The sequence below is a fragment of the Lampetra planeri genome, chromosome 34, assembly GCF_965212315.1.
Source record: "Lampetra planeri chromosome 34, kcLamPlan1.2.h2, whole genome shotgun sequence".
Classification (NCBI taxonomy): Eukaryota; Metazoa; Chordata; class Hyperoartia; order Petromyzontiformes; family Petromyzontidae; genus Lampetra; species Lampetra planeri.
Window position 1 is genome coordinate 9,732,082 of NC_136140.1, and position 26,570 is coordinate 9,758,651.

Here is a 26,570-nt window from a genome sequence, read left to right on the forward strand (position 1 = left end):
GCCGTGAAAAAGGCGACCTCGGATTTGCGCTTCTGTGCGACAAAAAAAAATATCCGCTCCGAGCGATGCAGAATAACGCGGCGCAACATTTGCGCATTAAATGGCACACGCCGAGAGCCACGAGTGACGGCGGCCCGTGGCTTTTGCGGCCACCGCGAGGCGCGATCTCGCCGCCAGTGCGCGGGGGTTGTGAATGGGTGAGGCCGCCATTTTGCAGGGATCTGAAGGCGCCACTAACGAGATTCTCGCGAAATAAAATCACAAATTCCCACGATATGAAAGTCACCGTTCACACAAGCGCCTTACAAATAGATTGCATATTATAATTGCACCTCTTATACAACGCCCCCTCCCTCGGCAATGCTGTACAGTAATATTAAATATCCAGCCGTCACTTCGCCGTCTAAACTCTCCATTATTCTAAAATTACGTGCCCGCAAAAAATAAATGACATTGCACAACCAAGACACCATATTTGTGGATAGAAATATTCACCTTAATATTTTACCGCATAAAAACGCCAGCAACTATACCATGAAATATATAAGGCGACGTTTCGGGTATTGGTCCTCTAGCATATAAATCGCCCGCGACGTCACCATATTTTAAAACATTCCTGTCAACCCCTTATTAGTGCCCTACCTTATTACAGACCAATTCAGACCTTATTGGTCACCCCGTGCCCCTTATAAATCTCAACGTTCACCCTACAAAGTCCCATCACAAGGGAAAAACGCAAATAGATATGTTTTTTATATTTCTACCCGTATGGAAACGGCTGTACGCCGTATGGACCTGAAAACTCAATTTCCCTGTACAAGAATACGGGTAATCCGTAGTATGGGTTGATAGGAATGTTACCAATTGCGGTGGATGTATAGACTGGCAAAGGCGGGTGTGGGGCAACCATCCAGCAGTGGATAAATAGCAGCTGACGATAAAAACAATGGGTTAAGTTGTAATTTACACAACCAAATGTATTGTTGACCGTGGGATTATACAGATGAAACATTCCACCCAAAAAACACACCGCAACTTAAAAAAAAGCGTGACCCATGAACCCAACATTCGTAGCCACCATAAGAATGAAAGAATGTATTGCAGGACATGAGTGCATCTTTGATCTTTCACGAAGCTCATGGTCCACCTTAAACCGCATCTGCAAAAACCATGACAGATGCCCAAATGGGAAAATAAAACCAACTCTCCAGGAGTGTGCGACTGTGTTCATCCAGAACAGGCCGTAACAACATTGGCTCAACGACTGGCTGATCCACAAATACGAAGGAGACATTACGGCGATGCACTCTGGGGCTTCACCACCTGAATGTGATATTGTAGGTGTTGCTCTGCGTCTACCACAGCCGTACGGACGATGAAGTGCATCTTTATGTAATTCATAATGCAGTACTCTACGCGCTTTATGCTGTAAAACATTTTAAAGAACACCCGCAGGCATTTGGGTTTAACATTGTTGACAGACAATGCCATTATACGTATCGTTATGGTGATAGTAGACTTCAATCCAGCAGTGGATAGAATATGGCTACAAATGATAGATAAGATGATCAGGCGAGGGCCCGTTTCGGCTTAAAGTCCTCTTTTTATAGACACTTTAAGTAATACAATGTGCATTGTAATGTCCTGAGTTTACAAGATTCTAGGAAACATGCAGTCGTTGAGCCAACGTTTGTTTGACATTGGGCAAATGTTGGTTGAGCATTAGACCAACGTTGGGTCAAAGTTGCATGCTTACTGGGATACGTATCCAGTCATTCCAAAAGTTAACATCTGACTTGGCTTCATGAATACTGTAGTCATCGGGAGTAAAACTCCAATTGTTCGTGGGTGCCTATGCACGTCTCAGATTTTCCATGGCCCTAATCTGCGAAAAACTCGGTACACCGATGGATTCATGTTTTCCCCCCTTCCAAAATATCATGAGTGACCCGGAAGTGGCAGGCAAATTCATCATTCGCATCGATCCATGGAATAACTGAATGGATATCAGTATTTTTTTGCGGCTGGGCATGGATAATAGGATTTTCTAATGGCATGCACATTATATATACAATTTAAGAACTTCTATTGACTTTAAAGAAACGTATGTGGGCTTGGGTGGGACGCATCGCTTGAATCGATGATGGCTGATGGTCAAGAATAATGACCCAGCGGAGGCTGGCGAACGAGAGGAATGTATCCGAGAGAATGTCCACTGAAGAGACGGAGCGATTAAATCAACTCTTGAGCAGAATATCAATTATTACACATCGCAGGATCACGAGATGGTGGCTTGTTTGGCAAGGGCTTCATCCATCAGTGGATTGACCGTGGCTGTGAGAGATGATGGTTGGTTTATGGTGCACAAATCTGTACAATTGACATTTTCCTCAATTCATCCAAGATGCACACAATTTGAAAACATATAAAAGCATCACCTGCACATGAAGTATTTTATGAAACATAAAACAAAAGTTTTATTACATTTATTAAACTTTAGCCTTTATAACAGACTGTAATCCCAGTGCTATATATCACCAATAACGCCACACAGTGCGAGGGTTGATGCATGCATACATACATTAGTACCGTCACCATGGACACCCACCTGCGCATTGCAGGTACTTGTGTGTACTTGTCGAAGGATCAAACAAAAACAACGACTGCACTTCAGTCATTCCAGAATCACCGGAAACGTTCAAAAGCAGTCATTCTGACGAGCTAATAATAAGGCAGCTTTTCCCCCAACTCAAAATCAAATGTGCTGCTTAAACACAAACTGTTTCACGCTGCACATACCTGATGATTGGTAAACGCATTTCGCTGGTAAACGAGTAGAAACCACAGATTCAAATTAAGATCATCAATCTTCATTGGGTGAGAGGAGGGGGGGGGATATTTCAAAATTTTACGCACTGCACTGTGAACCTGACGACCTGAGTTTGATTTCTGACCATGACTAACAGAGCGGGCGATTGTTATCCAAATCGGCACTGGGCACCCACATTCACAAACCCGCAACGACCGGCCTGGTGGAGTTTAGTATTTAATAACAAAAAACCCTCCATGACCAACATGGCATGGGGAACCGTTCATCCAGCCGTAGAATGATAAAAGGATGTGAATAATTATTAATTAGAAATTATCTGGATTTTAATCAGCACTCTCTACGTTATGTGGGAAATTGTTTACAAACAAGCAGGTGCTTGCAGTGTGTAACAACTTAATTTGAATGCAGGAGATTAAACAAACGTAGTGGGTTAGGAGGAATCAGAATCATAATACAGTGTATTTATTTATACTGGAGGAATCTTATGAGCTATAAAGCTCTTTTTCACAGATGTCCAGTAGCATCTCGGAAACTTGGTGGTACAGGGTCACTTTGTAAATGGTTTTGGATCCATAGACGTAGTTATACTATCACGGTAGGGTACAGTCATTAAAAAGCAATGGCCATTTCTCAGCAGCTGCAGATTATGCCCAAGTACTCTAGTGTGGTTGTCTAAGACCAAATCACCCTAAATGTGCCCGTTCATGTCAGATTTTGGATGCATGAATGAGTGACATCAGTTCTTGCCAGCTGTTGGAGAGATTGGGCTGTGAGGTGGCCAAAAGAAGGCAGCATTGAGTGTCACCCTCTGGTATACATGGGTTTTCTCTGGGTTTTCGCCGGTTTCCTCGCACACAAAGGCAAACATTTTAAATAGAATGGGTCAACCACTCCAATGTAGCAGGACCCTCGTGAAAAAGGGTGTTAAGACTCGGCTAAATAATTTTAAAAAGTAACAATTCAGTTTTAGACAAATTAGTCTCCAAATACTTGTTTTCAATCATAATAAATTGGATACATGGTTTTATAGGTAATCTATAACTGTATTACTGTTTACAAAACAGTGATATTACAGGGCCTGACATTGGGCAACATCTGGGCAGCCGTGTCTTGGCCTGACATTCCACAATTCAAAGTGGGACCCAGTGGATTTTGATGTCGATTTCCTGACACGTAGTGAATTTTACACAATTGCAAAGATTAGTGCACATCTACAGCCTTAACAGCAAGGCCTGATCCATTTTGGGTATGACAAACTGCCTTACCGGTACAAAACTCACTCATAAGATGGAAATCTCTTCTGAAATAGCCCTTCTTGCATATTTAACTCTAATGAAGTGGCAATGTTAGGAAAGTGTACTAACTTCCTATGCATTTCTGTACTTAAGCATACAGCCCAGTAAACATGCAAACGTTGGCTCGAAGATGCATGTTTATTGGGAGGCCCGTGTTTATGGGAGCACCAAGGTAAGAACGTAAGCGCCATTACAGATTCAGCACCACCGCTCACAAAGTTTCTGGGAAAGTGGGTCTGGCGGAAAGCTTTCATCTTAACTCTGACGTTCTGTAGTGTTAACTCTCGATTATCCGGGGTAATAGGAGAGAGAGCTCCAGAGTGCCCCTCTCGGGGGTATTTGGCCTACTGTTCCATGCTCTCCAGATGTTTTGGAAAAGGCGGACGTACCCACACACACTTTACCCCACCACATGTGACCTGCCGATAAACTAACTGTCGTGAACCAATTTATACTGTTTGGTGAACCGAGGTGGGAAGAGGTGGATTTAATAAACTTGTCATTTCTATTCTTAGGTTTTTTCGGTAAAGTCACGTAGGTAAAAACCTATGTGACTTTACCGAAAAAACCTAAGAATATGAATCATTGCAGTCACGAAAGCTTCAAATCTAGAACTTGTCATTTGTTTCAAATGCCATGCCTGACAGCACACAACAGTCTACACAATGGCCTACTCTTGCTAATGACGTTGGGTGATCTTTAACATGCACTGCGAGCGAAGCAGACGGCGCGTAGTATTATTATCGTCATTACCCACCGCAGTAATAATCAGGGCGGCCGCTGGATTCGAACCTTGAACCTCTGTAACAAACGGCAACCGTGCTATGGCTGGGCCATATGCAAGATAGGGGTGAAGGAGTGCTTCGTGTCCTCTTTTTTATTGCATCTTAAAGTCAGCAGTTTACTTGGCAACATTTTTGCGGTCACAATTGAGCACTTAGTCACTGACCCTGGGATGAGTGAGGGGGAAGTTAATACTTAAACCAGAGTGTAATTGAAAATAGCAAGCTTCAAACCTCAACCTGGATAATCTGCCCACGGATAATTGAGAGTGAACTGTAGGTACTTCCAAATGTCAGGTTAACAAACACGATTGAATAAGTGGCAAGATATCCAAAAGCGGACGACAGCATGGCTATCACTGGGTTTTCATTTGAATTTCTTGTTGAGATAAGTGCTCTTTATTTCAGTATAAAATAGTCAGGAAAATTGATACGTTTTCTCACACATGTCAGATACTTATTTGTAATCATGATAATGGCCAAACATTAACAATTGTATCGGTCATACATCCCAATGCAGGACTCTTACGGAAAAGAGTCTTGATACTCAATGAATACTTCTTGGGTATTATTATTGTCCTCCTCAAAAAAATATCCCACTGAAGATGAGCGTAGAGATTAACCAAATCTGTAAATGATGAAAAACCCATCATAACAGAAATATAGTATATGATGGAAAACCATGAGTTTCAAACAACGCACAGAAACGATTAGAAAAAGAACTCCGCTTTTGTGCATCATGCAAAATCCGTCATCAGTTCCTGAATGACTGCATTGTGGTCCTCCTGTTTTAGGGCCAAGTAATTTTTTGACACGTTTTTACATGTTGTTTGAAACATATTAACACAAATATATATGGAAATAAAGCAAATTTGAATAAATGCATTTATGATGAAGTGGCTTAAAATGTGAATTGTTTTCTTGTTATGTTGGTTACTCGGTGTGTATCACCATTATATTATGAATTCCGTGGGCCAAATCACCTGGAGTGCACCACAACACTCATTGAATGCATCCTAAATGCGTTTGTGAAAAAAAGATCAGTTACGTGAACATAATTCCCCCCGTCTGTGAGTAGGACACATGTTTGGGAAGGACGTGTACATTTGTATTCACCGTATCGATTTTCCAAACATCCTTTCTGAGAATAACAATTGACACTTATTCGTAGAAGAAAAAATGGAATTGGAAACCTGGTAACTGTAACAAAGAGCGTATCACAGCGATAAGGCAAAACTAAACAAACAGCAGCAGAGCTACAGAGTGCGCAGGGGGTGCAGCTGCGTCGGGCCAACAGACCAAATGGAGCCCAGGTGAAGAGACAGGTGGCAATTTTCCAGCTGGGGCAGCGCCCACATTTTAATTCCTTGCACTGCCATGAAGACTCGCACGGACATCCACAGACACGCATAGCTTGAGTTGTGATTAAGCCATATTCTCAGGCATTGCGAGTTAATGGTCTCAGCTCGGCCATCACCGACTCACAGATAAATCCACAGATTACACAGAGACCCAAATATTTACGTGGAGACCCAGAGACTAGCGGTTCTAGCTATCGAGTGTGCAGGTGGTGCAAGAGCACCAGGATTCACGGGCCAGAGAGGCCCAGTTGCCGGGTTATGAACAGAGGGGGGTAACATTTTTACAGACGGGAGTGAGTCCATTTCATTCCTTGAATCAGGGCCTATGCCAACCACACTACACCACTCTCTTTGGGTGTTGAAAGGATGGAAGAGTCCAAACTCCGACCTAAGTGCTGAATGTAATTTTGCAAGCCCACGGGCCTCATGGCGTGACACGCACAGCTGAAGGAGGGGTGGGGGTGGTTCTCCTCTCTCCTGTCTCCCTTACTTTGAGAGAACCAGGAGTGGTGATGTCGTTGTCATTGGACTTGCGCACTCAGTTCTGGCACGCAAAGTAGTGCTGCACCCTTTTGCTGATTTCCTTCTGCAGTTTGGAGGCCCTTTCCTCTAGGCCATCCAGCTTGCCGGTAGCATCCACCAGTTTGTCAGCCTGCGATTCCAGCAGCTTCTCCAAGTCTGCAGAGAGAGGGAGGGCACGGAGTGAGATGAGGGCATGAGTGTGTGTTTGCTCCTTATAGGGGGACAGGCCATCTATTTCATCCCCTGGCCAAATCCCATGAGGCAGATGGGGCAGCTGTGGAGAGAGTGCAGACGTTTCCATACCTGCGCAGTGTACTTATGGCCAGCTCCAGGTTGGCAGAAGAGGTTTAACTCTGTATTAGTCGAGCAGCAATATATTTTCTTCAGCTCCGAGGTGTGGAAGCTACCTGGCCTGCGCTCCACATGACATCTTGGGTCTTCTCGGCCAAAATTATGCCCTTCCTTCTATACACGTGCGAAACCTGGACTCCTCTAATGGAACATCTGTGCCGGTTTGACTTGATCAAGCTGGCCTACCTATGACCCATCCTGGGTTTAACCAGGCTGGATTGTGGGAGGAAGAGGTGAGTGAAGGACGCTACTGGACAGTTGGAAGCAGTCGCCCTCTAACAACAATAGAGGGCAGAGGAGCGACGCTCACAACAGCGAGTGGAGCACCAGGCGGCGAAAATACGAAAGGGAGCACCGGTGGTGCATCTTCCAGTCATCTCAGTCAGACAACCCATGATATAATGGATCTGTCCCATGACCTGTCAGCAAGCCTTTGACACTTCACATGGCCTCAAAATGCACCTGGCCTGGCACTGGCGTTGTGGTGATGCCACCACCACTTAGTGGCATACGACGGTTGTTGTTGTTGGTGTGGTTGTAGTCACATTGGTTGTCATGGTGATGGTGTGGGGAGCGGTAGTGTAATGGTTAGCGCTCTCCGCGACGAACCAAGTTAAATTCCCGTTCATGGCCAACACCAGTGTCCTGGGCCTCATTTAGGGTGACTCAAGCTCAATTGAGTACCTTGTAAGATGTTGAGAAACATTGCCACGAGGGAGACAAAGGTCGCCGGGCATGGTGCTGGCCACTCACCCCATCGTGTGCACTTGCCCCAACAGTTTGATAAAGGCTATACGAGGGATCTTTGCCTTTGTGTGAATGTACTCGTGTGTTTACCATTAAGCCGCTTCATCTTGTCCTGCACGTCCTGGAGCAGCTGAGATGCCTGGTCGTGCAGCTTCTCGGCGCGCTCCCTGGCCTTGTCGCTGCCATTGTACCGCGAATTCATCAGCCCTTGCATTTCTTTAAATTTATCCTTCACTTCTTGCAGCTCCTGCACACGCGCATGCATGCACGCACAAGTGACGATGAGTAGACCATTACCGGGGTGCAAGGTGATACCGGTTCTACGGCTGTGGTTCATCACGAGGCGAGGTTGCTGCTCTGTAGCAGAGCAACAGAATTTCTTGAAATACTGAGCCTGGTGAAACGAACCCTAAAACACGAGTGAAGCGCTGAACAGAACGAGCCACACACGATCTGCGTTTGCCTATTGTACATTTCGCTCTAGCTCTCAAACCAGTCCTTATGCAATACAACGTCCCAACACTATTTTTACTTCGTCCATGGGAACTTAGGCAGGGGTAAGTTTGCGCATTCGTCACACACATCTGCGGCGACGTCGGCGTTGACGCGCGCCTGGGCGGCCTGCGTCGCGGCATCCTTGGCCGCCAGCTGATTGGCTGCGGCCTTCTCCTTGAGCGCTTGGACGTCGGCGGCCATCTTGGTGAGACGATCCATGGCATTCATCAATATCGCTCCCGCGTCCCCAGCCTTCTTCCCTGCCTGCAAGGGACATGGGGGGATGGCCACCCTCGGTCATCGTTGTTCAGCAATAACAATGACGATGACGATGTCGGAAGCGACTGTTCAAGTCACTTGGAGTTGGCCGCTACTCTCACAAAGCGCTGCATCACCCCGCTCTAGAGAACGGCCCGTGGAAGAGTTTTGTTGAATGTCACGGTTGCTGAGCACAGGCCCAAACAAAGGTCCAAAATGCCAAGCAGCCAGCAAAAAGCAGCACTTTTGAAGCTATAATAGAAAAGACTGGAAGAAGTTAGTAGGGAGGATGAGCCTTCAGCAGCATTAAATTCGGGGTGTAAAACAAACCGAACACTACACAAATGAAATGTCTACCGTGAGTGTCAGAGGCCAGTTGCATAACGCCCTTGAAGTGAAATATCCCTGTACGTCACGCCAATTTACATTACACTCAAGACATTTTTATGTCACTGATATTTGGCCTTGGATCAGCCGACACCAGCCGAAGGTGGTCACCAGGCTGAAGCAATCCTGGCCACGTACCCCATGCTATGCCGTGCCTCCCTCCCCCACCCACTGCCCCCCCTCCGCTCCCCCCCCGTCACCTCATCAATGCGGTCCTTTGCCGAGTCAATGTCGCGTTGGGCGTTGTTGATGGCCGCCTGAGCCGCGCTCTGAGCGTCGTTGGCCTCCTGCAGTGCTTGCACGACTTCCTCGGTCTTCTGCTTCACCGCCTCAGCATCCGCCCTGTGCAAGCACAGAGACAAAGAACAATCCCGCTCCGTGTAGCCTCTGTAGGCTGTTGGGGTAATTCCTGTGAGCAAGCAAGATGTGGATATGTGGCCAGAACCAGCTGTCTATGACTCCCCAATGTAGATTTATTTACATTAGTCACTCATTATTGGGGCTGAGTCAACATAGGGGAGGCCCAGGACCTGTTGAGATAATTGCCACTGATCTTAGCCCGATGGAGGAAATGGAACCGGGGTCACCCAGCTTCGTAGCACAGTGCGCTAACCACTACGCTCCCCCACCCCACAAATACAAAGATCCCCTTTATAGCCTCCGCAGGCTGTCGAGGCAAGTGCTGTTAGCAATGAGCCATTAAGGCAGCCATGGCACACGATGGGGTGGTGGCGTCAGACACCGCGTCCAGCTGCCTTGGCCTCCCCAGTACTGATGCTTACACACTGGACTAGGCGCTCGAGTGGACTTAGGGGGGGTGAGGCCCAGGACTTGGTTTGGATTAGAAAATAAAAAATCGCCACCGACGTTAGATCACGCATCTTACTTGGCTTTTTTGGCTTCGGCGAGCAGGCGCTGGGCGAGGGTCATGTTCTTGGCCGTCTGCGCCAGGATGGCGTCGACGTCGGAGAGGCGTGCCACGCTGTCGCGAATCTGCTGAGCCAGCGCCTCGGCCTCCCCGGGCGTCACGGGCAGCCCCAGCTTCAGGACGTTGTTCGCCACCAGCATGATGCTCTCCGGGTCCGCGCCCTCCTCTGCGCAACCGTAAAACACCGCCACCCCACCCCCGTTAGTGACATTGCTATTCAGTGTGCTGGTGGTGCAATTGGACCGAGGCCCACGATTCGTTGGCGATGAAGAGGGTGGAAAATCGGGACAGCAATTCCCATTTCATTCATGCCACTCAGGATTATTTTTTTTGTCATGGCTGGAGAACATCATGGACCATTTTTGAGACTTTCAGAAATTAATTTGGAAGTAAGTAATTGATAATTAATGACGTTTGTTTCAGTTTACATAAATTTAATATGACATAACGACATGTATTTTATATGCAATACATTTTATCTCTCAACACGATCTGTTCCCTCCAAAGCGTTAAGCTGGGTGTGCGCCACTGACTGACAGGGCCCACGCCACTCGCCGCGGGTTGCCCATCCAAGCAACATTGCGCACTCATTACACACAAAAGTGCTTGCCATAAATGAACCGCAATACCTTGCTGATCTCGTCAAGAAGCATAAATCATCACGGGAACTCCGGTCATCCTCGCAGCAGCGGCTTTTGACTAGCCATCGAACAAAGATTGCGTGCATTCAGATACACGCAATGCAGCAGTCTGGAATGCTCTTTCTTCCAACATTAAGAAGCCACCGGAGCTATGCACTTTTAAATCTAGATGGAAAACTCATCTGTTTAGAACTGAATTTTGCATTTAATTTGTTGTTCTTCCCCACACCTCCAATTAGCACGGTTGGCTACGTGCGGTGCGAAAATAGTTCAAAATACAGTACATACAAATTGGAGGCAATTCAGGTGATTTGGTGATAAATATGGGCTCTGCAACAGAGTGGTGTGAGCTGGTCCAAGTCTCAGTGCATCGGGGGGGAGAAGAGTTGGGGATGGTGGGTGGGGGTGGATTGTGGGCGATGCCAACCGTTGAGGAATTCCTTGATCCGGGCGATGAGGTCCCGCAGCTCGGCCACGGCGTGCTCCATCCCGGCTTTGCTCTGCTGTGCCCGGTCGAGCGAGCGCTGCGCCTTGTCGCGCATGTCGCTCGCCTCGCGCTTCACGTCAGCCACCTGCCCCCCACGCGGGTGGGCACAGACACGCGCAGTATGTATGTTGAACTTCTTTTGCACTGTACGTAGCCAACCGTGCTAATCAGAGATGGAGAGAGAGCGAGAGAGGGAGACGGTCACCTTCATCCCCGACGCAGGGATCGGGCGAGTACTGTTCACGGGGCAACTATTGGAGGCCAGCACTGCACACGGAGGTGTGGTGAGGCCAGCGCCACGCAATCAGGATGCCTGCCAGGGGCTAGTGCAAAGGCCTGGTTGACTCGTGTGTAGAAAAACGGACACAGCCCGAGTCGTGTTCGCGAGCATGGAGGTACATTCCCACGTTTTTGGGGATGATGTTTGGCATGGAGTCGCGGTGAGAACGACAACAAGGCTGCGCTGTGTTGTTGCTGTACCTCCAGGGTATCTCTATCAAATAGTTTTCATTCTTACGGACTATCCCAAGTGTTATCATCTGTGACTTATACAAGTGAGTATGGTGCCGAGCAAAAAAGTAAACAACGGTTGATACTCGGCGCTGGTTGATCATTTTGTTCATGTCAGGGAGAGTGTAACAAGCTGGTTGACTGGTTTCACCAGGTTAGGGTTAGGGCAAGAGTCTATTTTGCTCATGTGTGCCATTCACAAACAGCGGGGCCATGCCGCCTTAGGACCAAATTCCCTTGGTGTTTAGTTCTGAGGGCTGATTGAGAATAAAATAAAATAAAGATGGTAACACCCCCTCCCCGCACCAATTTCATCCTCATCGTGCCTGTCAGCTGCACGTCACGACACGAATTATCGACTCAGAACTCTCGCAGGGCAGTGCAACTCCTTCGGCCATTCCCCGACACAAAAGGCCGCGCCGCTCTGTGACAGATCCGAATAGATTGTTCGTCATGCAACGCGACGTCGACAGCAAACATGCGGAATTTTTTTTACTGGAAACAGAAACATTCGCCGGAAACACAAGGGCACCAGGGTCCCCCGGAGTTTACGGGCCTCACCTTAGTGGCCATCTTGTCGAGCTCTGCCGACGCCCTCTTGACCTCGAGCTCGGCGTTGTGGGCGCGCGCCAGCGAGTCCTGCGCCAGCGTCAGGGACCCGCCGCAGCCGGGGCCCCCGCACGCTGGCCGGCCCGCGCTGTCCCGGCAGCCGCCGCCCCCGCAGCGCGACTCGGAGCATGGCAGGTCGCCGGGGGCGCCGCACGTCTGTGGGGCGCGAGGGAGAGACGATTCGGTTGAGAGAGATCGTCATGACCAGCGTGGTGAAGTATGGTCAAACAACTCCTACAACCTGCACAAGCACCTGTGACTATGCACGTGGAGGACCACATAAAGTCCTTACATGGCCTCTGATTAAAATCACCCATCTGGGAAGATGAGCAAGGTTGAGCCTGAATACTACTTTGCATGAGAGGTATTATTGGCCGAGGGCCTACACAGTGGGTAGCAAAGGGCAGAGCAGCAACATCCATTGCTGCAGACAGGAATCAGAGCAGTAGCAGCAATAAAAGTGACAAGAGCGTGACAGATCAATCACCGCGGTAGTAGAAATAAACGAGTGGCAAGGAAGCACCTGAACAATCAATCACTGTCGTAGCAACAATAAAAGAGCGACAATGTTATCCACGCTGGCAGGTCCCCTCTGGCCACAGGGGGCCGCGCGCCACGGCACTCCGCACCTTCTCGTTGATGCGCTTGACGCTCAGCGCCGCCACCTCGCGGTCCAGCTCGTCCAGGCTCCTCTTGCTGTTGGCGAGACGCTCGGCCAGCGACGGGTCGCCGGGGGCGCCGCCGCCGTGCCGCATCAGGTCCTCCGCTCGCCGCCGGGCCTTCTGGGAGGCACGCACGGGCCCCGACGGTCCCCCGGCCGCCGTCTCCGCCTGCTTCTGGGCGTTGCGAGAGTCTTGCCACGAGCGCCGGATGCTGTCGAAGTCGCCTGTGTGCATGACGGTGGACGGGGCGGAGGCAAGGACCGGAGGGGCTTGCGCAGCATGGTGGGCAAAGCCACCAAACGTCCCGGTTTGGTCACGACTGTCCGGGCAATTTGGGCAAGGCTGTCCCGGTGTACCCACCCCATCCCCCCACCCCCCCACCCCCCCACCAAAGGTATTGGGATTTCGTCGCTAGTTTAAAATATCGAGCCTTGTGTTCGATTCACGATGCGGGAATCTCTATCTTTGCCTGTGTGCGTATGTGCGTGTGTGCTTGTGTGAGCCAGGGCGAGGTGCAGGAGCCCCTTTGCTCACCGCTGAAGTCAGAGTTGAGGATGCCCTGCAGCCTGGAGTAGGCCAGGGCAGCCGACGCGTTCAGCCGCAGGGCGTCGCGCTCCAGAGCGTCCAGGTCGAGGTCGGTGCGGTCGCGCTGACCCTGCAGAGACTTCACGGATGCCTCGGCCACCGAGACGAGCTGCGTTAGACGATCCAGCTGCCGCCTGCGCAGCGGGACGGTTGAGATGAGACGGGGAGATAGGGAGACGGGGGAGATGCACAGAGGAGTAGACACGAAGGCAGGAAGGCGGAGAGATAGAGAGACAGGGAGTGAAAGAGATGCTGGAGATGAAGGGAGGAGGGGATGGGGAGAGGAGGGGGGAAGAGGAGATGGGAAGGCGGAGGAGAGGAGGACACGAGGAGACAGACAAGGAGAGGAGACGTGTGGGTGGGTTGGCTGTGAGGTGCAAACCCAACACCCCCGGGTCCAATGTCTCCCCCACTTGCCATAGGTGAGTACCTGGTCCTCTTTGGCCCCATGGTGCCCCAGTACAGGTGCACTGCCTGCCCACTCTGTAGCTTCCTTAATTAACACTGAGCCCTAAAGAGCCGAGTAAATCACAATTAACTCAGTAGCATGGGACCTGGCGTAAGGAACTAAATTAAGCTACCCTCCTCCTGTCCAAATTCCCTTCCTCCTTCTTCGTACTGTAAAACCTGGGCTCCTCTTCCGGCCCCACGGTGCTCCGGTGCAGTTGCACCACCTGCAAACTCGATAGCTACGTTTGTATGTTGAACTTATTTTGGACCGTACGTAGCTAACGGTGCTAATTCGGAGGAGCCGCTGGTTTTCGCCCAGCGGCTCCCCGGTGCACCACGCCTCTGCTGCGCGACCTCTGACCTGATGTTGTCGCGCAACATCTCGAGGCGCGCAACGTCGCTGGGCCGCTCGTTGCCTTTGGCGATGATGTCCTGCGCCTCCTTCAGCTTCTTCTCCAGCTCCTCAAATCGGCCGTCGTAGGCGCCGGAGATCCCCGTCTGGTCCATGACAAGACGGGGTTGTGGGGGGGGAGGGGGTGAGACGCGCGATGGATGTGCATGCGAGCACGTAGCCCCCGAGATTGTCGAATGCAAAAAAAAATATTAAACTAATTTTATTTTCCCAGGTGAGGCCCACCGAGCTATATGATAGCTCATTTGTGGCCAAGTGGCTTGTCATGTGGAAATGTATTGCAGCCAAATACTCTCCAACGCATGTTTCTAAGTATATTTTTTAATAGGTTGCATATAATTCATCGTTGACACCATAGGTCCCCTGGTTCCTTCTGGTGTCAGAATGAGTACTAAAATTGTTGTCTCTCTACAATGAAAATTACTCAACTGAGCGCTGTGACTGACTGACACAGTCAGTCTGACTGACCCAGTCACTCTTACTGACTCAGCAATTGGAAGGTTGCTGCAAATTCAAATCTTGGCTTAGGAATTGACTCAGCCCATCACCTCTCCGGGGTCAATAAAATGAGAAACCATTTTGTGGGGGAAGTCAACAGTGGTTGTCCTACGCCCGTACCTGACCCTGTCATGGGAATGTCGAATTTCCCCAAATGGTTCAGGATTGTAAATGGGAGCTAAGCACCGTCTCAATTCTCCTTGGAGCCGGAAATCTTGTTGTTGTTGTCATTCCGTCTCTTAATACACGTCTCCACGCGAAGTTTCATTGGTGGTTGGTTTTGACGTGTGGAGGGCAGGGGTGGGAAGCTCTCACGTCGGCGAGCTTCTCGGCGCGGTCCCGCAGGGCGGTGGCGCGGGCGCAGAGGGCCTCGATCTTGCGCGCCCACCACGAGAAGCACGCGTGGCACGGCTTGCAGGCCGGGAAGTCGCCGGCCGCGCCGCGGGAGCACGCGTCGCAGCGTGCGCCCGTCACGCCGTCGCGGCACACGCAGCGCCCGCTCGCGGCGTCGCACGTGCCGCCCTGGGGGTGGCAGTCGCACGCTGCAAAGGCAAAGATGAAGATCACCCGTATAGCCTTTAACGGACTGTCGGGGCAGGTGCTGTTAAGCGAGCGCGCATGAAGGCCATGAGGGGCTGTGTGGCCAGCACCACACCCGGCCGCCTTTGTCTCACTCTACTCCTTGGAGGCCGAGTCGACCTCCGAGGAGAGGCCCAGAACCGGTTCAGATAATCATCACTGGTGTTGGTGGCTTTGAGCAGGAATCAGACTCGGCTAGACTACCACTCCCCAAAGTCACACGCTGCACAAACGCACGGACGGACACTTGATAGAAGCGACGAACCAGCACTCACTACAGTCACTTTCGCTCGATCACCAGCATTCAGTCCCCTTCTCAGAACTCGGACCATGACGCTGGCACATATGGCTTACTCTTTTTCTCGAATAAAGTTTTGAATGAATGGTGCAGAGAGCCTTTCACACATTCCACGGCGGCATTGGGAATAATTTTCTAAAATAATTTGCACAGTGTGCGCAAATTTGAAATCGCTCAGTGCTTAATGGTCGAAGAGGCATTGGTGAATTCCCAGTGTGGCTTTAGCTCTTCAAAATATAGAAAAACATGATAGTGCCACCCAAGTGCGTCACGGCTTTAACAGGTTACGGACAAGGGAGGGAGGAGGATAGGGGGTGGGGGGAGGGAGGAGGAGGAGCCGGTTGTGCGGCCCTGATACTCACGCTTGCATCCCTTATCGGGAGACCCCCAGTGGTTGGGGCCACAATCGTCGCACGTGCGACCTCCAAACCCTGGGCGACACTCACACTGCCCGGTCACCTGGGATGGGGAGGAGGGACACACCGGGGGGGCCACTTGGTGTGAGTTACGCGCACACCTCATTCGCTCAATCGCTCAGACATTTACTCACTTGTTCAATCGCTCACTCAAATTCAGTCACTCGCTCGTTCGCTCACGCATTCGCTCGTGCAATCGCTCAACCAATCACTCACCAATTTGATCACTCACTCGATCACTCACGCAATCACTCAATCGCTCGTTCATCCCCCCACAGCTGCTGCCCCAACGAGCAATGTGGAAACGCTCGTCTCTGTAGACGGCCCTTAACAAGTGACGGAAAGTATGCATTCCCATGGCATGCCGATCATCGCTAAAGAGTCCTGTGGGCCCCGGCGTGGTCACCTCACCTGGTTGCAGGTCTGGCCGCGAGCCCTCGCCGGGTTGCAGGCGCACGGTTGGCAGCCGCCGCTGCTCCCCAGGCCCCAGTGTCCCGGCGCGCAGCGGTCGCACGAGCTGCCCTCGACGCCGGCCCGGCACCGGCACTGCCCGGTGCGAGCGTCGCAGCGGCACGGCTGCGAACCGCCAGGGCAGCTGGCGGGCTCCGTGCCGGCCTCAATACAGCTGCAGGCTGAGCAGAGTCAAACGTGCGCGGGTTAGGGTACGGGCCAAGCAGCAACGATCGTGCACATGTAGGGTCCAGCACAGACAAACTAAACTATTACTTTTTTTATTTTATTTTATTAGGTAAGGCCCACGGAGCTATGTACATCTTTTTTCAGAAGCCACAAATGATAGCTCAACGAAGTGGCTTATCATCATGTGGAAATTTATAGCAGCCAAATACTAAAAATGCATGTTGACTCTAAGTGTGGAGGGAAAACCTGGAAGACCCGGGCAAAAATCCACGTGACCACGGGGAGAGGGACATGCAAAACTCAAAATATACAGACGTCAGGGTCGGGATAGAACCCACGACCTCCTGTATACCAGGCGAGGTAGTTAACATCTTACCACCTGCCCCTGGTTTTCCCAGGACAGGTGGCAAACCCGTCTGCCATCCTGAGAAACCTGTCCATCTTCCCCGGACATCAAAAATTCCGTTTGATTTATTTTCAGGTGCGTAATAATAACCACGATGCACCGCTCAAGACGACACGTCGTGCTCCCCCTCTCACGGGGCGTGAGAGATATTTCTCTTCCCCTGACATGTCCCGGGATTTTTTGCTGTTGTAATTCAGAGGCAGCAACCGCAATGGAGGGGTGGGGGGCATGCACTGTTAGTGAGCACCTGGTCAAGGCTGCACCGCAAATACAGCTTTGTGGTGATAGTGTTTGGGTAATTATTCGGGTTATGGACATTATTATTTATGAGGATATTTAGATATCGTATGCCTGAGCTGTACAATAATTTTTCTCGGTCATATTAGGATTTTGCTTCAGGGTGAGAATATGATTAGACTCGGGTTGGGAATAAGGATACACTCAATATTAGGGCTCAGGCTATGGTTATTGTTGGTGGGTTCAGAGTAAAAATTATGATTAAAGATATTATTAGGTGTTCACATCGCGGTTAGCGTTGCCTTTATTATTTGCGCTTGTTTTAGGGTCTGGGTTAAGAATTAACGATGGCATGAAAGCGGTGACCTTGCCCAGTATAATGGATACTGTGTTAGAGTCTGGGTTAGGGATTACGGCCGTCGCTCACGCTCGGTTTATCATCACGATTCGGATGGGACGACCCCGACCGCAAAGATGCGCAGTAATTAAATTTACACACGCAATTTCATTACACCTATGACTCATCATTCGCATCTACAACACACAACTGATCTCCATCGGGCACACTGCAAGGCCTGGCGGGAGGAGCAAGAGCCCAATATATAATGAATGTCGGGCCAATGTTGGGGCAACGTTGGAGCCAATGTTGGAGCCAACATTGGGGCAACGTTGAGGCAAGATTGGGTCAACGTTGGACCCAACATTGGGGCAACGTTGGACCCAACATTGGGGCAACATTGAGGTAACATTGGGGCAACGTTGAGCCAACATTGGAGCAACATTGGCGCCAACGTCAGGGCCAACGTCGGAGCTAAAGTCAGGGCCAACGTTGCGGCTAGCAATTCCAATGACATCGCCAACAATGGCCCAGCGTAGCGCGGCGAACTGGGAGGGCGCACGCGTGGGGGAGCCACTCACGCTTGCAGTCCTGCCGCAAGGCGTCGCCGTAGAAGCCGGTGCGGCACTTCTCGCAGCGCTCGCCGTGCGTATTGTGCAGGCAGCGCTGGCAGCGGACGCTCACGGGGTCGCACGCCTTGGGGTCGCGCGGGTCCACGTTGCCGCTGCAGTCGCACGACGAGCACGGCCGCCCGGCCACGGACGGGTCGCCGCTGAAGCCCGGGGCGCAGGCCTCGCACCGCGTCCCTGCGCGCGCCGCAACAAGCCCTGGCCGTTTACTCCACCGACGGGCCGGCGTCACAAGTTCACTCGGCAGCTCAGAGGTGACAGCACCTCGTCGGTATGCGCAACAAATATTTGGCGTCGTCGTCGTCTTCTTCATCGCTTGTGATTTATCTGTATAAACATCTCGTGTGAGACCCAAACATCGCATGCATCCGGGCTTCGGCAGTCCTCCTCATCAATTGCATCAGAACATCAATGGGCCAATGCACACAACTCCTTCATGAGTGGAAAATTAAAGAAGAGCAACAGGAGCGCGATTGTGGCCATGCAACTCAAACTGTGAACCAAGCAGTAAACCATTGCAGTGTGCGCTCCTTCAGCGGAGGAGGGGATAGCAAAACTACACGAGCTCTCTCCTGAAGCCCTCTCGTAGCGAGCAGATGTCGCTATTGGCCATTCATCAAGAATGGAACAGAAATATCCGCCTGTAGAATGAAGGCCTGCCCATTCCGTTGACATCAATCGCAGCACCTCGGGAGAACACACGGCGCTCCGCATACAGTCACAGCGGTGCGCGGAGCTAGCAGGAGGTCGTGCCGACCAAGCGAGGGAAGTGCGACCACGGTGCGGCCGTGTGGTGCACAGCGAGGAGGGAAGCATCACGGTCAGAGTGTTCAACGCGGAGAGCAGAGGGAGGAGAGGCAGCGAAGATGCGGTGGAAGGGGAACACGAAGAGGGACATGAGAGTGACAACAAGAGGGGGGGGGGGTGTAGAATGATGGGAGGGGCGCAGGGGGAAGGACCCCCACAAACATAAGTGGAGGGGTGCGACCCGGATGGCCGGGCCCATTGCAACATAGGAACAGAGAAGGAGTGTCACTACAATCTCGCTTCTCTCCACCACCGGTAGGGGGAGGGGGGTCACGACCGCCGTTGCCACGGCACCGTGCTCACCCGTGTACCCCGGGAGGCACTGGCACACCGCGCCGCGCGTCGCGGGGTCCGTGCTGCACGTCGTCGCGAAGAAGCGGCCACCGCCCGGCTCGCCGGGGCACGGGCACGGCCGGCACCGCCCGCCAGAGCCCAGGCGCGGGTCGCCGTAGTAACCGGGCTCGCACCTGCGGGGGGGGGGGGTAGCGAGGAGGGGAGGGAGGGGGGTGGTGACAGAGGGGGGAAGTGGCAAGGTGTCGTCATGCGAGTGCACTCCCTTCCTTCCAACTTTGAACGAATTTGGCTTTCCAATTACACTACGCGAACAACCTTCCATGAACGCCTGACAAAGGTAGCCGCCGAGACTAGAACAAGGGTCAATATGGTCCAGAAACTGCTACGGATATCAAGGATGGCCATTGTGGACTCTGTAGCCGAGTACTGTGCACCAGTGTGGACCAGAAGTCGTCGCACTCGACTTGTCGATGGCCAACTGAACACCGCAAAGCGGTGTATTACTGGAACGCTCAAGTCGATCCCAACACCCTGGCTGCCAGTGCTGTCACGAATCTCTCTCCCCACCAATTCGCCGCAACGCTGCAACCCTCTGGGAAGCCTTGCGAGGAAAACGGTCGCCTTCCCATTCAGCAGGAACTCAATAGCATTCCTCTTCATCGCTTGAAGTCATGCAAGCCCTTTTGGACTCATGCGCTTAACCTTAAACAATGTGAATTCAACCCCGATGGAGCTTGGCAAGCTGAATGGAGTTCAAAAGAACTCACAAACAAACACGTTGTGAAAGACCCAATACAGAAGATCAATGGGTTTGTTCTTCCACGAAGCTCATGGTCCACCCTAAATCGCATCCACTGCATGGACCATGGCAGTAGATGCAGATAGCTGATGGAAAATAAAAAATGGAAAATTAAAAACTCTCCAGGAGTGTGCGACTGTGGTCATCCAATGCAGACCGCATAACATTTAATAAGGCAATGCCCAATCCACAAATAGGAAGGAGACGTCACAGCGATACACTACTCCCCGCTGCACCTGACGTGCTTGTCCAGCTTGACCATCTGTGAAAACTACTGGACAGCTGTCAAAAAAGATCTTAATATTTCATCAGACTCCTCCAGTATCAATAAAGATTCTGATTCTGAATGTTAAATTCTAGTTCTTGCTCTGCATCTGCATCAGCCATACGAAGGAAGAAGAAGACTGCAATGTCACGCCTTTCCATGAGATGATGCCGCTTCCATTTGTAGTTCTCACACTGCACAGTGCAAAGCTTCGTGTCGGTTCACAATTATGCTGCCCTCACCCCTTGCCTACCTCTCTCCCATTTCATGGCACTCGACTCCCCTCCGCGCACTCTCCACCCTACCAACTAAGCCTTTCCTTCGCTCAGTGGGGGGGGGGGGGGGTCGCTCATTCTCCTCTGCTGCCTCCACAGTCTGGAACTCATTTCCCCGAGCTGTCCGGGCTGTCGACTCTCTGCCTCCGTTCACGACCTTCGCCCTTCTCCTCTACCGAGGACCAACTTCCTTTCTCCGTAAAAAAATAAATATTCCCACTTTTTCTGTTCCGCGTCTAGACCTGCGGTCGCGTTTAGCCACCGCCGTACGAATGCATGCCGCGTCATTCTCTTTCAATGTCCCATTTCATTGACCAAGCAGGGCCTCACTGAGCTACGTAGCTCTTCTTCAGAAGTGCCCTGGCCACAAATGACAGCTCAACAAAGTGGCTTCTCATCACGTGGAAATTTATTGCGGCCGAATACTCTAAATGCGCGTTTCTAAACGTGGAGGGAAAAACCGGAGAAAAACCCTCACGCTTCTATGGCTCCACTTGTGTCCAACTTCACCAACACGCACTGACCAGCACGGCGAAGTACTGCTTAAATCACACCTCCAAATTTGCAAGCGTCAGGATCGAGATCTAACCCACCACCTCCTGCATACCAGGCGAGGCAGTTAACATCTTCCACGACCTCCTGCATACCAAGCAAGGGAGACGACATCTCGCCACTGCGGCAAGATGCTGCGTGATCGACCGATGGGGGGGTGGGGGGGCGTCTAAAGAGTTTAACACGACCAATATTATCCATTAAGTTGCTTTTTTTTTATCTAACCCGAAAAAAAACCTCTTACGGGGGGGTGGGGGTGGGGGCGGTGGTCTAAGGATTCCACAGGCGTGAAGAAGCCCTTTTCCATCACGGGACCCATCACCTGTCACAATTCTCTCCGGTGGAATGCTCCAGGCACTCGTGGCAGCGACCGCTCTCGGGGTCACAGTCCCTGGCACGGCCGTTGCACTGGCAGGGGGCGCAGCGCGGGAAGCCGAAGCGGCCCGAGTCGCAGCGCGCGCACTCGCGCCCCGCCACGCCCGGCAGGCACAGGCACTGGCCGCTTGCGGCGTCGCACGAGCCCCCCGTGGTGCCGGCGGGGTCGCACGCGCAGCCTGCAACGCGCGCACACGCAGCGACCCGCACGTTGATGTGTATTGCGTGTATACGTACGTATGTGTGTTTTAACACGTCGGCTTTCGCGACCAATATCATCCGACCAATATCATCCATAAAATACGCGAAAATGTTTATGGATATATGTGCGTGTTGAACTTCTTTCACGCCGTATGTAGCCAACCGTGCTAGTCGGAGGTGAGGGAGGAAGAACAAAAAACGAAACACAAAAAGCAGTTCTAAAGAAATACATTTTCAATCTAGATTAAGCGTCCGAATATCAGAAGGAAGAGCGTTCCAAACGGCCGCAGAAGCGGGTCTGAAAGCGCGCGATGCAGTGACTGTCATTGTTCGATGGCGCGCCACAAGCTGCTGCGAGGATGACCGGAGTTCGCTTGATGGTTTAAGCTCCTTAACGAAATCAGCAAAATATTGTAGTTCATTTGTGGCAAGCACTTTTGGTGTAATAAGTGTGACCTAATAATGTTAGCGCCGTTCGGATGGCGATGACGATGATAACGGTAACAACAATATGAACATCGTTATTCACTTTCGATTGAGCGCCCTCCACACCAGGGCCTCTCAAGAGTGCTGTACAAGCCATTAAAAACATCACTGATGAACTAGTTACATTTTAAGAATGGATGTAAAGCAGTAAAAAATATCAGGTTAAATAAATGCCTGCTACGAGAAAGGGGGTGAGGAGGGGTGGCAGGGAAGGGAAAGGGGGAAGTTGAGATGATGGTTGGCTACGTACGGCGTGAAAGAAGTTTGACGTACATACATGACGATAGGCCTCCTCACATGTGGGTCATGGGAGTTATTCAAGCAAATCTCACCATGCCGCTCGGTGTGGGGTGAACATCGTCGATATGACATCACGCTCACAGAGTCATTATGTAACACGTGCGTGCACGCGCGTGCACGTGCATAGATGGGGAGCACAGGTGGTGCATCTGCCAGCCATTTCAGGCATTAACCCATCACATCTGGGCCTGTCCCGTGACCTCCTGTCAGTGAGCCTTCGACAACTTCACATGGCCTCACAGTGCACCTAGCCTGGCACAATCGCTGTGGTGACATCGCCAATTAATGTCGAACGACAATTGTTGTTGTTGTATATATATGCGCGTGTGTGTGCGTGTGCGCGCTCGTACGTTGGCAGCCCTCCGGCCCGAAGCCGAAGGTCCCCGGGCTGCAGGCGTCGCAGCGCCGGCCGATGACGTTGGGGCGGCACAGACAGTGGCCGCCGAGCACCTCGCACACGGAGGTCGTCACGCCCTGGGGGTTACACTCACATGCTGGGACGGGGGGGGGGCACACGGAGGTCGTCACACCCTGGGGGTTACACTCACATGCTGGGACGGGGGGGGGGCACACGGAGGTCGTCACACCCTGGGGGTTACACTCACATGCTGGGACGGGGGGGGGGCACACGGAGGTCGTCACACCCTGGGGGTTACACTCACATGCTGGGACGGGGGGGGGGCACACGGAGCTCGTCACACTCTGGGGGTGACACTCGCACGCTGGGGCGGGGGGGGAGTGCACATGGCCGTGGCCTCTAATCCAGCACGGTGGGGGTTGGCAGCGAGGATTGGTGGATCGTCGACGACTTTGTGAAGCGCCCTATCCCGTGGGCGTCGAGGAGGAGCCGTATACCCTGGCTCGCCAGCAGAGGGCAGTACAACAGCAGGTGGACGAACCTCCACTTGTGAGTGCTCGCCACGCAGCCGAGAGTACTCGCCACAGCGCTGCTGCTAAATCGACCACTTGGGGCCGGCCGTGTTTTTTGTTGTTGTCGTCCCCTTTTCACGTTTGGTATTTTGGTGCCCGCAAGGTGCCGTCAGTGCCCAGTGAAGTAGCTCGAGAGTGTACAGGCGGTGCAACTGCACCACGGCCCGCCGGCCGGAGGGGTTCAGTGTCAATTGCTGAGGCTCATGAAGCCAGGTTAAGGCTCCCCCTGAGGGAAAGGAGGGGCCTAAGGGGGAGGCGAAAAATTGTACAGAGGTGGGCCCCCCACCAAGGCCAATGTGAACCACGCGACATGACTGAGCAGCGCCACAATTGGGCAGGAGAAATAATCAAATAATACAATCGTCAATAACATTGTGCAGCCTTCAAAGAGAAAAATGTACAAAAGGTGACGTTTCGGGCAATGGCCCTGTTTCTCACGGCACATTGGGTAGAGTGCGGGGGGGGGGGGTCAGATCAGGTGTTGGGGGTCGGGCGGTCACTCACGCAGGGGCCCGTTGTGCAGGATGCTGGAGATGGCGCACACGAGGGGGCGGCAGGCTTCAGCCAACATGGGCCGCGTGGCGTCGCGGTACGCGTCCAGGCACATGTAGCGCTCCAGCTCCTCGCGCCGCATCTGACCGGCGCTGCCCGAGAATCCAGGCAGCGATGGGACGTACGGGAACAGCACCAGCTGCGCGGTGCCGGGTGGCGGTGGTGCCGGCGGGAGGAAGGGCGGAGTGAACACGAGGCACCGTGGGATTTTCGTGTGGATGGCAAATGCGTCGCGGGGAGCAGTGGCGCAGCGGTTAGCAGTCAAGGGACATGCAGTAGGACCCAAGCTATGAATGGTGACTGTTTTTTTATTGTTGTGTGTGGCTATACCTGTCTGTATGTGGGGAGTGGTATTGTAGCGGTCAGCGTGCTGCGCTACGAACTCACTGGCCAGAGTTCGATTCCCGCCCACGGCCAGCACCAACACCAGTGACAATTATCATCTGAACCGGTCCTGGGCTGCCCCTAGGTCAACTCAGCCTCAAATGAGTACCTCTTGCAATGTGTGAACATCACCACTGGGGAGACAAAGGCGGCCAGGCATGGTACTGGCCAATCACCCCCTCGTATCCTGTTCCGGCTTTCATCAGTGCTCGCTAACAGCAGTTGCCCCAACAGTCTGTTAAGGCTACACAAGGGATCTTTGTCGTTGTCTTTGTTGTAAATGCGACCGCATCTCAAACCGCTATACGGAAACAGTACAGCGGAGAGAGGTAGACAGTCTTACAGGCAGAGGCGAAAAGGAGGGTCTTCAACGATGATGGTGATGATGGTAAAGTGTTGGTGATTACTACAATGCGGTGATGGTAATGGTCATAAATGTGATCTTTATAATCATGATGATACACCATTGGAACCTCATTTGCCAGTAAAAAATATGATAATTGTTTTTTTACCCTTCTATCTGGCAAGAAAACTGACACCTTTTTTTACAAGGAGTCATGTTTGCATAGACCACAATACCTGCAGTCATAATGCAAACAAAAAACATAACTCTCATAATGTATGCACTGTCTTTGAAGTTGATTGATCCACACCAGAGACAGCTTTCCTTAGAGCCTAGTCTCACATGGGTTGGACCAGATGACGCCAAAAGGTGCACAACTCAAAGACAATGCACCATCGGAGTATGAGAGCTCTGGGTAAGCATTTACACCATTGGAACCTCATTTGCCAGTAAAAAATATGATAATTGTTTTTTTACCCTTCTATCTGGCAACAAAACTGACACCTTTTTTTTACAAGGAGTCATGTTTGCATAGACCACAATACCTGCAGTCATAATGCAAACAAAAAAACTATTATCAATCATGATGATGTTGAGGATAATAATGTGGGGACAATAATAATGATGCAGTGGTAGCAATGATGATGGCGATGCCAACAATTGGCGAAAAAACTATAATTACCACAATTATAATCGTTATCAAGTGCAAGCAATTGTGACGGTGATGATGGTGGCGAAAATGGTGACGACAAAGATCATCTCAACACGTGTTTTACTGCCAGAAAGGGTACAGCCTATCAATCTATATTTGAAGCTTTCGTGACTGCAGGGATCCATACTCTTTGGTTCTTTCGGTAAAGTCACGTAGATAGAAAATAAAATAAATTAAATCACGACGTTTCGGGCGCAACATAAGCAATCATAATCAGGTGGGAAAACCACCTGATGATGGACACTTGTGTTGTGCCCGAAACATCGTGATTTAATTTATTTTAAACCTACGTGACTTTACCGAAAGAACCAAAGAGTATGGTAAAGCCTATCCTTATTTTTTTTTACATTTTGATACTGGTAAAAAAACGGTCCCATAGATATAACTGCTCGACCACAGTTATTCATACTCTGATACTCACATTGCCTTTGTGCTGTTCGTCTTTAGGCATTCTCTGGTCGAACGCTGGTGGTGACACAAGGCCATCAAATAAGGCCGTCTTTGGTGTAGGTCAATCAGTTTCAAAGGCAATGCATATTTTATCGGAGCGTGTTTCTTTGCATGTGTGGTTAATGCAGACTTTGATGCCTTGCAGTTAGTATCCCATTTGGTGTTTGAACATCGTTACACCTTTCTCTCACCTGAAGATGGGTTGCTTGTGTGGCGTTGTGATCTATTTTTTTTTCTACCTACGTGACTTTACCGAAAGAACTAAAGAGTATTGTTACACCTGTTTAATTATTGCCAGAAAGGGTGAAGCCGATTCTTATCACATCAACGGGTCGCAGCTCCCCAAAGATTTTTTGGGTCGATCGGCACAATGCCCGACGTGGAACAAAAACCGAAATCCAGTTTCTGAAGAAGCTCCCGGCACGTGGAGCGAAACGTCGTACATCGTGCCGCACGACACGCGATGCAACCCAGAGAGAGGCGGCCTCACGCAT

The 26,570-nt window shown here is 51.2% G+C and overlaps 1 protein-coding gene across 1 annotated transcript in view; it reads right to left on the bottom strand.

The window, feature by feature from the left end:
• Positions 1-2,450: 2,450 nt before the first annotated feature.
• The window catches only part of LOC144730123 (laminin subunit beta-2-like), a 65,278-nt gene continuing 41,158 nt past the window's right edge, over positions 2,451-26,570 (bottom strand). Inside the window, exons 19-36 of the mRNA XM_078610694.1 lie at positions 24,140-24,326; positions 23,056-23,199; positions 21,666-21,897; positions 19,462-19,625; positions 18,304-18,528; positions 16,515-16,735; positions 16,050-16,146; positions 15,126-15,352; positions 14,262-14,398; positions 13,400-13,584; positions 12,833-13,089; positions 12,156-12,359; positions 11,025-11,169; positions 9,915-10,122; positions 9,229-9,370; positions 8,471-8,647; positions 7,979-8,135; positions 2,451-6,946 (exon numbers count right to left, since the gene is read on the bottom strand). Of these exons, the coding sequence (XP_078466820.1) occupies positions 6,807-6,946; positions 7,979-8,135; positions 8,471-8,647; positions 9,229-9,370; positions 9,915-10,122; positions 11,025-11,169; positions 12,156-12,359; positions 12,833-13,089; positions 13,400-13,584; positions 14,262-14,398; positions 15,126-15,352; positions 16,050-16,146; positions 16,515-16,735; positions 18,304-18,528; positions 19,462-19,625; positions 21,666-21,897; positions 23,056-23,199; positions 24,140-24,326 (3,249 nt within the window). The 3' untranslated portion in view covers positions 2,451-6,806. The remainder of the gene's footprint in view (positions 6,947-7,978; positions 8,136-8,470; positions 8,648-9,228; positions 9,371-9,914; positions 10,123-11,024; positions 11,170-12,155; positions 12,360-12,832; positions 13,090-13,399; positions 13,585-14,261; positions 14,399-15,125; positions 15,353-16,049; positions 16,147-16,514; positions 16,736-18,303; positions 18,529-19,461; positions 19,626-21,665; positions 21,898-23,055; positions 23,200-24,139; positions 24,327-26,570) is intronic.